The following is a 13,919-nucleotide window of genomic DNA, read 5'->3' as shown; positions in this document are numbered from 1 at the left end:
TCGAAGAGCAGCCGATTTGGCAAACAGCAAATGTCCTGAGAGGTGTTTAAGTGTGAAGCTGAGTGTCTGAAATGTAAAGCACATGATTAATGTCTGGAAATCTGGCTGGTAATTACTTGTTTCGGTAATTCAGATGTGCTTTTAGTGTATTTCACTCCAAGTGTTTGTTACAGTACCAAGGTATGTGTGTGTGTGTGTTTGTGTGTTTGCATGCGCTTGTGTGTCCCCTCCTGCTGCTCTGTCCAACCTCCAGTTGATTGATGATCTCCACTCCCACGGGGTCAGCAGGGTCGTGACCTCCCACTTTTGACCCCCCTGCAGAGAGGTTCACACACACACAGGCACACACACACGCACACACACACACACGAGGAAACAGATGGCCTTGGGACAACTGGTGCTTCCTCACCTTTCTCTCACAAACACCCTCCGATCTCGTCATGACTTCTCTCACCAACACAACAACATCCACTGATACGGATGACATATTTCACATTCAAACCAAAATGACGCCAAAACAACGGAGCGAAATGTTCCAGATTAGCAGCTTTACTGTATTTCATCCCAAACCACTGCTCAATCTCTCTGAACTTTGATATGCAGTGATTTAAGGAACGGGTTTCCCACCTATGCAGCAATATCACACCCTAGTGACTCGACAAGGTTATGACAACTGATGAATCGCACGAAAACAAACATTTTATTTTATCTGCACCACACAAAAATGAACAAGTAGGAAAGAGCCACCAAGCCATTGTTATTATAAATGTAGAAGCAGAAACTGTCAAAAAAAAAAAAAACAAACTCCAATATAATTTAAAACTGAGTGCTAATCCAAACACATCACAGCAAGGACATCTGTAAACGCACACACAAGTCGAAATAAATCAAACCAAAGCTAAAACCACACACACAGATCAGCTGCGGCGCTCTGAGACGGTTATAGATGGAGGGTGAAGGGAGCCGGGGAGAGGAAATGGAGGGCGAAGCAGAGCGCAGAGGCAGGCCAGATTATTAACTAGTTCTTATCAGTTTCAGGCGATAAGAGCCGATCAGGTTGTAATGTGATGTGATCACACTGTTCTGTTCTCCGCCTTCTCCTCGGCAGCTGTCTTCAGCCAGCGCGCCACGTGTTTCTCAATCTCCTGAGAGGTGGAAAGATGGGAAAATAATGTGTTAGAAATCACTGAACACGTATACTTCAGTCTTTTTTGTGCTTTATCAAGATAACTAACACACATTCAGACATAAATTATGGTTGCTGATGAGCTTTAAAGCTGATTTTGATGAGGGATGATTAAAATGTGTCATTCATGATATTACAATAAGTGATTCGTTAGGCAGTAATGAGACCCAACCCCAAAATATTAATATATATAAATGGATGCGAAGTTAAAGGAAAAAAAATTTCCACTTCAAATACTTGATCCTTCCAAAAAATAGTCCCTCATGAGATGATGGTGGTAGAGCAAGCTGTCTAACTCCCATATGATGCTCAACCATGTCTAAATCTGGCCACTGTGAAATAGTGATTCACATAATTTTCCTCAAACCATCCAGTGAGCCCTCGTGTCCTGTAGATGGAGCTATTGTCATCCTGGAAAAGATCACTCAAATCAGAAAAAACGATAGGATATGTTTCATGACTCTGGACAGCGTTGTACTGATTTGATTTCCTTCTCAGAAGACATATGGACGCACGGCTTCACCTGTTCTTTTGGCATATGTTGTATATAAAAGATAAACGTAGGTTGGTTTGTGGATTATCATTTTAAAGCCTCAAGTTTGGAATGTGGGCAACACCATCTTGGTTTTTAAAAATTGGACGTGAGGCTGACACACACGGCAATACGATGGAAACTTGAAATAAACCCAACTTTAGCATCTGTTTTACCGAGAATGGGATCCTAATTTACAAAATAAAAACCGTGCTGTATTCAAAAAGTCTTGAAACTAACAACTGAGACCATAAACTTATTAAGAAAATGTTTACTGAGGTAACAGATCAAGGGGAAAGTCGGGTGATTTTCTGATGAACTTCTGCGTAATCAGACACCTTTTTGTTTGATCTTTTTGAGTCGCCCCCTGCTGGCCATTATAAAGGATGTCTGCAGTGGCTTCACTTTTCCCACCTGGAAGCTACATCCATCTTTCATATACAGTCTGTGGATGTGCACCACACTGCTGAACAACATGGTGAAGTTGGACCATATCACTTCTTCCCACGTCTCTGTAGACCAGCGTCGTGGTTCCTGCACCACCAAACAGTCTTCTTTGTAAGGAGGATTTATGCCCGGCAGTGCCAGTACAATATCCCTCTCTGTAATGGTTGGTCTGTTCTTGCTCAGATTCTCAGACACCTGAGGAAGCTTTGCTCTTCTCTTTGTCCTTCCAGATGTCACTAATGCACAATCATCACATTCATGATATTAAATCTTAATTTCCAAACCTATTTCCTGATGCCTTTCTAATAGCAGCCAGTGAAGCAATCTTTGTAACTGAAGCTCCTGCAATTTGTGTCCCAACAGCAAACACACTTCTTAAAAGTCACAGATTTTTTTTCCTCTCGCCGTCTTGATAGAAAATCAGCTCAACCGGAGTGGCAGCATTTTTATAGAAACACAGAGCACGACTAGATGGCAACTGCTTAGCTATTCTCGTAGTTTAATCGTAGCAACTGGACCTGCTTGAGTTCCTTGAAGACGTTCCACCTCTCATCCAAGAGGCTTCATCAGCTCTGACTGACTAGTTGGGAGTTCCAGATACTTCTGTCCTTAAGGAGCCTTTAACACCTGAGGCACACATCTGGACACGCAGTCCAGTGCAGCGAGGAATGCCCAGACCTGCACCCGAGGGAGACAAAACAACCACTCCACAAGCACAACACAGAAGAGCAGCTCCTCAGGACAGGACTCAGCAGTCCACCTGCAGCTTAAGGACAAAGGACACTCATTTGAAGACAACAATGTACAGATTTTGGCCAGACGGTTTGAGAGAGGACTGAAAGAATCCATCTACTGGAAAGACCGTCCCTCAACAGAGGTGGAGGTCTGAGGCATCACCCCTCACCTGTTTACTGCTCAGTCCTAAGATCTCTCCCCAGGAAGATGAAACCACATCCACACCTAGCCACAAAAGACCCTAATGAACCCCACTGTGGCAGGAGGAGCACTAACGACCCACATAATGAGGGGGAGGAGCAGCAAACCCCCAACTGAAACCTCAACTCAGGTGTTAATGGCTCCTTAAGGATATCAGTATGTGGAACTCCCAACTAGTCAGTCAGAACTGATGAAGCCTCTTGGATGAGAGGTGGAACGTCTTCAAGAAACTCAAGCAAGTCCAGTTGCTATGATTAAACTACGAGAACAACCATGACCTGGACGACTGAGGATCTTCAGACATAACTGCTTACCTGTACCAAACCTGTGTTAAATTATCTGCATTCATTGTGTTTTTCTACTCATTTATTCATTTCTTTCCTTTAATTTGTCACCTAGCTGTATACTACAGATAGCATGATGATCTGTGGAAGGATGAACATTCAACTGCACCGTGGTAGACAAGATTTTACATCTCTGAAAGGTTTTATAGCAGGAATTACCTCCTTTTTCATCTCAGCAGTAATAAGGTAAGAAGGAGAAGTAGTGATTTGTGGTTCATGTTGCAAAGTAATCCAGCAGCAATGTGTGATTGCATGAGTTTGATAAGCCAGTGCAACACCTGGATGGATGATGTTAATGTGGAAATCTAACCCTGCTGGAGCCCTTCATGTTGACCCNCTGTAGACCAGCGTCGTGGTTCCTGCACCACCAAACAGTCTTCTTTGTAAGGAGGATTTATGCCCGGCAGTGCCAGTACAATATCCCTCTCTGTACTGGACTTGCTTGAGTTCCTTGAAGACGTTCCACCTCTCATCCAAGAGGCTTCATCAGCTCTGACTGACTAGTTGGGAGTTCCACATACTTTTATCCTTAAGGAGCCTTTAACACCTGAGGCACACATCTGGACACGCAGTCTAGTGCAGCGAGGAATGCCCAGACCTGCACCCGGGGGAGACAAATAACCAGTCCACAAGCACAACACAGAAGAGCAGCTCCTCAGGACAGGACTTAGCAGTCCACCTGCAGCTGAAGGACAAAGGACACTCATTTGAAGACAACAATGTACAGATTTTGGCCAGCAGGGAGGACAGATGGTTTGAGAGAGGACTGAAAGAAGACATCTACTGGAAAGACCATCCCTCAACAGAGGTGGAGGTCTGAGGCATCACCCCTCACCTGTTTACTGCTCAGTCCTAAGATCTCTCCCCAGGAAGATGAAACCACCTCCACACCTAGCCACAAAAGACCCTAATGAACTCCACTGTGGCAGGGGGAGCACTAACGAACCACATAACGAGGGGGAAGAGCAGCAAACCCCCAATTGAAACCTCAACTCAGGTGTTAATGGCTCCTTTAGGATATCAGTATGTGGAACTCCCAACTAGTCAGTCAGAGCTGATGAAGCCTCTTGGATGAGAGGTGGAGCGTCTTCAAGGAACTCAAGCAGGTCCAGCTGCTACGATTAAACTACGAGAACAACCATGACCTGGATGACTGAGAATCTTCACAGACGTAACTGCTTAACTGTACCAAACCTGTGTTAAATTATCTGCATCCATTGTGTTTTTCTACTCATTTGTTATTTTTTTTTCCTTTAATTAGTCACCTTGCTGTATACCACAGATAGCATGATGATCTGTGTAAGGATGAACATTGAACTGCACCGTGGTAGACAAGATTTTACATCTCTGAAAGGTTTTAGAGCAGGAATTCCCTCCTTCTTCATCTCAGCAGTAATAAGGTAAGAAGTGGAAGTACTGAATGTTGTTCATGTGATTGCATGAGTTTGATAAGCCAGTGCAACACCTGGATGGATGATGTTAATGTGGAAATCTAACCCTGCTGGAGCCCTTCATGTTGACCCTCCCGCTGCCCTGATGAATGAGGCGGATGCAGTTTGTCCACAGAAGGCTAAAGTTGGTCTGAAAGCAGCCTCAAGGTCAAATCAAGTCTTCTATAGTTTAATTTAAGAGTTAATTAGTCTCTTCCTGTTTCCCTGGAAAGTGTTTTCTTGTTTAAGTACAGACGAGGGACAAAAAGAGGTGAAAGTAAAAGAATCGCCTCAGGTTTGGTTTTTTCATTTAAATGCGTTTCTAAACAGAATGAGGCCTGCAGATATTGTCTCCTAAACTGAAGTAGCATCAGGAGCAAGTAGGAAAGGCAGCAAACCGACGACTCTTTCAAAGCACACACAGCTTGTGAGTGTTGTTGTAAGTCAGACGTAGAAAGAGGTGAACTAATCCTTTAATGCAGCAACAACCCCGACTGGTATCTGAATGATGCTCCAAGGAGTGACCTCAGAAACGGTCCTTTATAAAATCTTCATCAGCAGACAGACTTTGTTCAGTCGTCATGGAGATTGTGGAGGTTTGTCACAACAACAGAGACGTTAACAAAAGAGGACCTTGTGCTGAGGATTGTTTCTGATTGGCTCTACCGGTTTGTGATGACGTGAGGTGTGCATGCTGTACCTGTCTGGCTCTCCTGAGCGAGTGCCGGTCTGTGAACCTTCTGCTCGCCATATCTGCACAGTGAGCAGTGTCCTTAATGAAAACTGTCTGAGCCTCTTCTCCTTCCTCGGTCCCGTCCCGGACCACTGACAGCTCCTTCCACGGGTCAATCCCACCTGTGGCAGTGATGAGACAGACTTTAAAGTCAATACGGTCCCTCACCACCGCTCTCTAGTCTAAGGAGAGAACAAGAGGTCACTTCATTGTCCAGAAGAATTGATTACAGCTGCATCTTACTGGTGATGCTTTGCTCTGCTTCCTCTTTCACTTGCTGTGATTGTAATGATTTTGTCTCACCGTTAACATAGAGGACCCTGTGTGTGCGCGGGTTGTCTCCTCCGTAGTAATTGTTAGTGAAGGCGATGCGTGCAGGCAGGGAATGCTGGGAAACGCCGAACACCGCGGTACAGAGCTTAGTCTGAGCGTGCAGGGTCAACATCCCAGAGAACGGACAAGCAGCATCCTCACAAGTTTCATCTACACACACATGAAAAAGGGGTTCAGGGGACAGAAAGAAGGATGGTTGACTATATATATGTGTGTGTGTGTGTGTGTGTGTGTGTGTTGTACAGAATCCAAACTCTGTGCAGGTCTGGTAGGTCCACTGCCTCTCTGCTCTCCTGCCAGAGTGGACAGACGTGTCCATCAGATCCTTCAGTGTTTTCTCGTGGGAGACGTCCATACACAACTCCTCACTGGTGGACCGGTAGACCTGCAGAGTGCACAAACACATACACACACACACACACACACACACACACACACACACACACAAAAGAAACACGCATAAAACATTAAAAGAAAAGCACCTGCCCTGGGAGCTGTATGTCTCTTCAAATAAAAGAAATCCCCAGTGATTACACCTTTTCATTTCGCTTGTGCTGAACTCATGAAAACAGCTCAGCAGTGACACCCGGTGGTGAAATCTGAGCATGACACGAGATAACAGAGGCCTTCGGGTGTTCCATACCTGTGACAGTTTGACGAGGCGGGTGTAGGCTTCCATCTCTTCCTCATACTCATCGCTGGTGTTGGTCATGACGCCGCAGAGCTCCCTGATGGACATGAGCACCCCTTCTTCATTGTACTGCACCGTTCCCATCACAATGTCGGCCAAGGTTTGCATCAGCTCCACCTGAAGCGAAGACGTAGGATAAGAGAGTTACGGTCCACTGGGGAACATTTGATCCAACAGCAGAAGAAGAATACAAAAAATAAAGAGTAAATGATACTGATTGCCAAGATTTTTTATTTTATTTTACCTTCATTTTATACCCTAATATTCTGTGTCGTCTTTTTACTTTTGTTTGTGCCCTCTGTTGAATATTCATGCTGCTGTGTAACAACTGACTTTCCCTCTGGGGATTAATAAAGTCAGTCTAACTCTAGTCTAACATGGAAAACATGTTTAAAAGTAATGATCTGATTAATTATATGCAACACCTACACTTCAAATGCAAATGAGAGTTATAATTAGTAACCTATTGAGCAGAGATGTGTTGTGAAATGTCTACCAATCTGCATCCTACAGTAAAAATGCAGACGTGACCAAATTAGTCTTTTTAATAAATAGTGCACATGCAATTTTAAAATCTAGATGTTGACCTGGACCGTGAAAAGGGTTTGAACCGGTGATTTAGTTGCTTTGTGCAACCTGTAGGTTATCGTCACCGTCCAGTAATGCAGTTCAACGTCCTGTTTAGTGGTCACATGTAGAACCATCAAGTATGGAGGTTTCACTACATCAGCATGTGGTGCTAAAGAATGCATTTTAAATCCTCACTAAAACAAAAATAAAAATGTGCTCCAGCTGCTACACTGCCTCCCTTTGTTAAAGCTAACAACTACTGAGCTTTCACAGCTTTCCCGTCATGAAAAACAACAAACCTGATCGTCGTGATCCTCGGGGATCTGACAGCAGCCAAAGTCTTTGGCCACCTGGCTGACGTTTCCACCCATCAGCGCTGCTTCCACCGCAGCAAACGCTTCCCGCACCTTAGCCAGACACTGCAAAAAAGAGGATGAGAGGGAATTCAACAGAAACGGCAACAGACAGGGTTTAATGACTGTCATACGATGCACAGGCAGGTGGTGGCCTTCGCACCTTCTCTGAACCTCCAACGGCCTCATTCATCAACCCCGAGCCAACGACCTGAAACACAGGAAGTGTCAAATGTGTGAGTGACAAGGAAACCAGAATCAGAATTAGCATCAAATTATGTTTCCGTGTGCAGAGCCGAAGGTAGACCTGAGGACACTGAGGGGGAAGAACGTGTTTTTTATTTGTTTAACAGCCTGAGAAGAGGATTTTAGAATTTGTTTCTTAAAATTAGATTGTTTTTGCACAGAAAATAGTTCAAAATGAAAATAAAAAAGTGTCTTCGTAATTATTTTTTACTGCTATTGATTTTTAGAGACAGCTTGGAAACAGCATTTAGACAATAATACTCAACGGTGGAAATTTAAAGAAAGTGCATCAGCTGTTAACATTTGAGTTTTTTTCTTTGTGTCATTCTTATTGTTTGCTTAAAGCTTTGGTTTCTTTGTCTAATGTTGGTAGGATGCTAATACTGTAACCATGGATTGTGCCAGCTTACATTGTTGTAGGCAGAAAAGTCCAGCTTTGCCTTGACCGGAGCAGAGGAGGCCACAGCCCCATACACCAGACCAGGAAACTGCAGTCGGAGGCAAAACAGAAGAGTACCAAGAGCTTAAATTACATAATATAGACAAATGCATTCATAATTTGTTGTTTTTCTCACTTGCGATGTGTATGAAGAGAAAAAAAATGCATCAAGCAACACAAGACTGGATATTGAGGAGGATTAAGATACGAGAAGATCGACACCAACAATAAACAAATCCCACAAAGAAAAATGCGTCTGTGTATCTAAAGCTTGTCGTACGCATCGCTGAGCCACCCCATGCTGCTCACTGACACAATATTTACAGTAAACATGCCAACAGATGCACAATTAACTGGGATTCCACAGATCTGACGCTTGGTGAATCTATGGAAGCCCATTCCTGCCAACAAAAAAAGATCCTGTAAACGAATATAATCGGAAACTTTCTAGAAATAAGGAGTTCATATCTCAGAGAAATCAGTCACATCGTTTGACACAGCTCCTCTGTCAGCAGCTATCTCGGCCATCCAACACTTCTGGTGCATCCATCTGCAGCCGTGCTGTTTGCCAGATGTTTGCAGCTGTTGGTCAGTGAAAGATGGCAGTTCAGCTTCATCTGTCTTAGTAAATCTGGTCCCTCTGCAGCTTTCTCTCTGCAGTTTGGAATCTTAATCTGATGCTGTGCGATTCCACCAAAACCACAAACGGTTTGTGAATTCACGTCTCAGTCTTTAAAGGTGGTTTCCGTCTGGGTCTGCAAGCTTCTGTTGCTTTGGCACGTAGGAGGAAAAAGACATTTGCAAGTTTTGAGAACATTTCTCTCTATTCAAAGCTACTAAATTATTATTTCAGGAAAGCTTCACGTTACAATGTCATTATATGAGCTTACAGGACTTTTTTTTCCCATCATATTGTTGGAAATGGGCTTCCATAGAAACCTACCCAATTGCAAATTTCTATTTTTAGTATAGAACGAGCTGCAGACAGAGTACGGACGACAGAAATCACTGAGAGACGGATTAATACGGCTTTTCATAGGATTCGCAACAATAGGAAAACTAATAGGAGCACTGGATGAACTCCGTGTCTCATATGTGGAGACAAACATTTTTTTTTTTCAGCCGGGAGTTTCTGAGCGCAGCCACGACAGCAGGTGATGAATTCATATGCTATTTAAAAGGAGATTCAGTACGTCTTCTCTTATCTCCTGTGAGATGTGAGCAAAAGAGCGACCTTATGAAACAATTCTGCAGAAACAGATGACTCACACTCTGCTCTCTGATTCTTATCAGCGGGTTTCAATGCAGAGATTTTCATGTGATACGTTTTTGTAAAATGATGCAGCGCAAACACAAATAATCTCTTCATACGTGTTCTCACGGTCACAGTGTCTGGCTGGATAAATGTTGTTTTAGGATGGAAGGGAGTAAATTCTTAATAATTCTGTGTTATGATGCAATGATCTTTGGGAAAAGTCTGTGAGTTAATGCAGTAAATGTTCTTTTCACCTTGTGAGTGTGAGATAAGGGCAATGATGTTCTTAGCAGGAAGTCAAAACACCAGTCACACCCATTTGTTTTCTGTTAACTGTCTGTATGTAAGAACCGATGCTTCATGTTTGTAGTCAGTCACTTGATCAGAATCTGTATTGTGCATGTTGGCTCCTTGCTTTGACTTGAGAGACGACTCTGTGTGCTGATTCGGAGCAGTTAGGACTCCACTGAAGATTAAAAAAAAAAATCCGTCTCTGTCTCTTACAGGATTAGTGTTTGTTTGTGAGGCGCCGTGTGTTTAAGCTTTCTGTAACTTTGGATGTTTCCAGAGATGCCATGTCCGACCTTTCCTCTGAACCAGGCGGACAGAGCTCCGGAGTACGAGCCTCCGAAGCTGATCCAAGTGTTCCTGTGAGTCAGATTGAAGCTTTGGCTGATGTACTGGTGGAACACAGCCAAGTCGGTGAGCCTGAACCAAAGAGAACAGAATACAAAAATCAGTACCTCTGGCACTTACATACCGTGGATAGATGCACAAACAGGCAGAGGCACACTTGTAAAAACACACTAGCGCTTTCTTCTTGATAGACTTTTCTGGACCATGTTTTCTTTGGACAGGAAATGCTCTTATGTCCATGACTATGATTAGTGTTCAGACCTGTACTGGCTGGGAGGTACCCATAATACACAATATGCTAAAAACAACAACAACAACAACAACAACTATGATGCAACTGTTGGATCATTGTTTCCCTTGTGATGTGATGAACTGGATTATTGGAGGCACACTAAACACTCAAACATATAAAATCGCACATGTACGAAGAGAAACAAGTGAATGAATATAAAGAAACTAAAAAAAAAAAAAGACAGATGCACATACATATGCAATGAGGAAGTGGGGAGGAAATAAGCTGTGCACCTATGCATGCACACACACACACACACACACACTGGTGGAGAGCGACACTAACGCCTGCTGGCTGCTCAGGTCTGCCAGCTTCTCCGTTCTGAGGCCATCGGGGTTGATGCTGTCGCCATAGAAACGGTGCTCCAGAGCCAGTAGCAGCGCCCCGTGCTCTTGAGCCATGTCAACGTGGTGACCTGGGGAAATATGTTCAGAACAGATAAGATGCAGGGAGCAGCAGGGTTTCATCGTTTTAAATGCAGCTGCAGTGTGTGAGAAGATTGAAAGTGAATGAAGAAGTTAAAATGTGTGATCAACATCGTCAATGCCCAACAGGTGTGTAAAGGTAAGAATCTGAGAGCAGGGCAGTGAAAAAAGATGTCAGGGGTTCATTTGTTATCATTACAGCTTGTTTATTAGATCTCCTCTGAGTTGAGCTTTGAACCACTGTCTAACAATGATGAATATGTTTAATTTTAATCTTTAATTACCCTTTTAATTATATATTAAATCATTACAATGTGCAGAGAAGGTGTTGTTAAGGTATTCACATCTCCTTGAATCACAAAAGACATGATTCTGTGGTTCAGGGGTCACCAGGCTTAAATGTATTTTTACTATCTCAATTAACATTTGAGTAGGTGGGTACGAACCTCATGATTTCGAGCAAAAAGAAGTTCAAAATTCTACAGTTTCATTTAGCTTTGATCCAAAGCGACATACATCTGAGAGCAGATACGACACAAGCAAAGATCAAATGAGGAAAAAACAATCTTGATAAGAGCTACAGATAAGTTCAAGTGTGGTAGGGTGTTGATGCCAATAGCAGGCTGTGTGGGAGGTGATAGGAACATTTTTGTTTTGTTTTTTGTGGTTTGTTTGTTTGTTTTCAGTCTGTCAAGTGTGAAAGTGTTCAGTCAAGAGCTGATCTTTAGTCGTTTCTTAAAGACTGAGAGGGAGTCAGCAGATTGAACAGAGTTTGGTAATATCATGCAAGGTGGCTCGGTGGTTAGCACCACTGCCTCGCAGCTAGAAGGCCGCCGGTTCGCGTCCCGGTGAGGACACCTGGGATGTTTCTGCGTGGAGTCTCCATGATGTGGGTTCTCTCCTAGGTTCTAATTGGTGATTCTCGCTGAGGTAAATTGTCCGTAGGTGTGAATGTGAGTGTGCTTGGTTGTCTGTCTCTAAGTGTAGCCCTGTGATAGACTGGTTACCTGTCCAGGTGAACCTGCCTTCACCCTAAGTCAGCTGGGATAGACTCCAGCCCCCCATGACCCTCGTGAGGATTAAGGTGTAGAGATGATGGATGGATGGTAATATCATAACTATCAAAAGCTATAATGTCACTAATGATGTTTGCTTCACAGTTTGAGCATGTGCTGTCTGCCTATCTGACTTTAGACAGTGCAGGTGTGGACAGGTAAAGACATGTGCTGCATCTTTCAGTACCTGCCAGAACATCAAACTCAAAGATGGGCCCTTCTCCTCCGATGAAGAGAAACACTGGACCATCAGGACGCTGCCAGTACGCCTCGTTCACAAAAAACCTCTGGACGTCACAAACACAAAGACAAAAAGAAAGAAGAGTTTATTCAAGTTCACCCAAACCAGCAGTAGTTCACAATCATGGCCTTAGAGTGAGTAATCCTTTACTGAAAGCTCCAGTGGACACATTTGCACATTGGCTGTGAGAGCTAAATGAAGCTTAACATTTCAATTCATGTTGTCAGGAAACGTCATCTTGTCGCTGCCTGGTGGATTTCGAGTAATAAAAAGGCTGATCCTGCTTTCTCTGGATGCAGCGCTCGCTTGCTCTGGTCTGTAGAACAAACTGAAAGCTGCAGAGTTCAGTGGGACGGGCGACTTATTTTACTGTGACTGAAGCTGACAGGGAAACGCTTTAATCAAACGTACTGCAGTCAAAACAATCCTCAGAAGTAACATGATGGCATCTTATTTGATGCTTTAAATAAAACATGGCTCTCCTGTAGGATATAAGATCTAAGGGATGGAAGATTTCTTTTATCGTGACATTGAATTTTTATAGTCGAGCGTCGTGTGAAGAAATGCAGTCACAGGCCAGATTTGAATCCCACTGAAGTGTTGAACAGGCAGCATGTGCAAGAAAACCCTCGAACAGGCGTAAAGAGGGGTCAGAAATTACAGCAAACTGATGTCAGAAGTGGTGGACAATTCTGCAGAAAGAGGAGATTTCTGCTGAAGGTGGCGACAGTAAGTTGTGATGCCAAGGTTGTGGTTCCGTTTTCTACTATTTGAGTTGAATAAATGGTTAAAACACTGATATTCCTTGATGTAGTGTTGAATTATTCCACCTCCTTATCAAAGAGAATCAAACGCTTGCTTGTTCTGCATCAATTTGTTTTCTTCTTTTCCCTTATTTTACACCCGACTGCCTTGGTTTGGATCTTTGCCTGATCTCCTCTACCTGAGTGAAGGTGTTGACGTTCTGCCGGTTGAAGTGATCCAGAGGCTGCTGAATCCAGGCCTCCTTTACACGCTGCAGAGGCTGCCGCCCGTCGGCCGCGAGCGTCAGGACAAGCTGCTTGTTCTTCTGCAGCTGGAGATCCCGCAAACGCTCCTTGATCGTCCTCAGAACCCGACCTGCCGGAAGAAAGGAACAATTAAGAGTGTGACGACTGTACGAGCCCGGTGTTTAGTTTGTGCAAAGGCAAGGCTCAGGGTTTGAAGATCCATTCTTGCACAGCTCTGTTGGCTGAACGAGCGAGAAAAAAAACAGGTATATATATCCTATATTCCAGCATGCATACTTTGATGTTCATGTCACTGACACAGCTGATAAAATCCATGATCTATTTCAGGAACAATCTGACAGTAGCTTCCCAGGAGACTCACCGTCACCACCAGCGTTTGGTTTGTTCTAATCTCGTCTAGCCGGACTACAGACGTTGTTAAACCAAGTACAATGAGGTCCAAGCACCCCGACACAACTCAGACCCAGAGGGTTTCAGAACCTACTGGGCATGCTCAGAGCACAAGCTGCAAGTTTCTGTCTGTTCCCAAAGTATTCATGAATGCACAAACTTCTGCCACACTTATAAAACAACTGCGCTTTAAACTTTTTACTAACCATAAAGTCCATCATCACATTCAGTGGAACACTCATCAACTCACCAGAATCAACACAGTTAAAGAGCAGCAGGGGGACGAGACAGCAGGCTGGTGGGAAAAGCATCTCAACCGTCAGCTCAGGATGTTTCACACTGAACCTAACGTATATCCACGCTGTCAGACTCTCA

General features: G+C 43.7%; 1 protein-coding gene across 1 annotated transcript; it reads right to left on the bottom strand.

Moving 5' to 3' along the window:
* Positions 1-527: 527 nt before the first annotated feature.
* On the bottom strand, positions 528-13,645 carry prss16 (serine protease 16). Its single transcript, XM_008304020.1, has 13 exons — positions 13,639-13,645; positions 13,088-13,263; positions 12,091-12,190; positions 10,709-10,838; positions 10,080-10,203; positions 8,212-8,289; positions 7,719-7,766; positions 7,502-7,621; positions 6,585-6,749; positions 6,185-6,326; positions 5,912-6,091; positions 5,576-5,730; positions 528-1,145 (listed from the first exon to the last, which is right to left on the bottom strand). The coding sequence occupies exons 1-13, from the start codon at positions 13,643-13,645 to the stop codon at positions 1,074-1,076; spliced, it is 1,497 nt and encodes a 498-aa protein (XP_008302242.1). The 3' UTR covers positions 528-1,073.
* Positions 13,646-13,919: the final 274 nt, after the last annotated feature.

Source organism: Stegastes partitus, unplaced genomic scaffold, assembly GCF_000690725.1.
Source record: "Stegastes partitus isolate 25-593 unplaced genomic scaffold, Stegastes_partitus-1.0.2 Scaffold2116, whole genome shotgun sequence".
NCBI lineage: Eukaryota > Metazoa > Chordata > Actinopteri > Pomacentridae > Stegastes > Stegastes partitus.
Note: the sequence above shows the minus strand (reverse complement) of the source record. Positions and strands in the feature narration are given on the sequence as shown.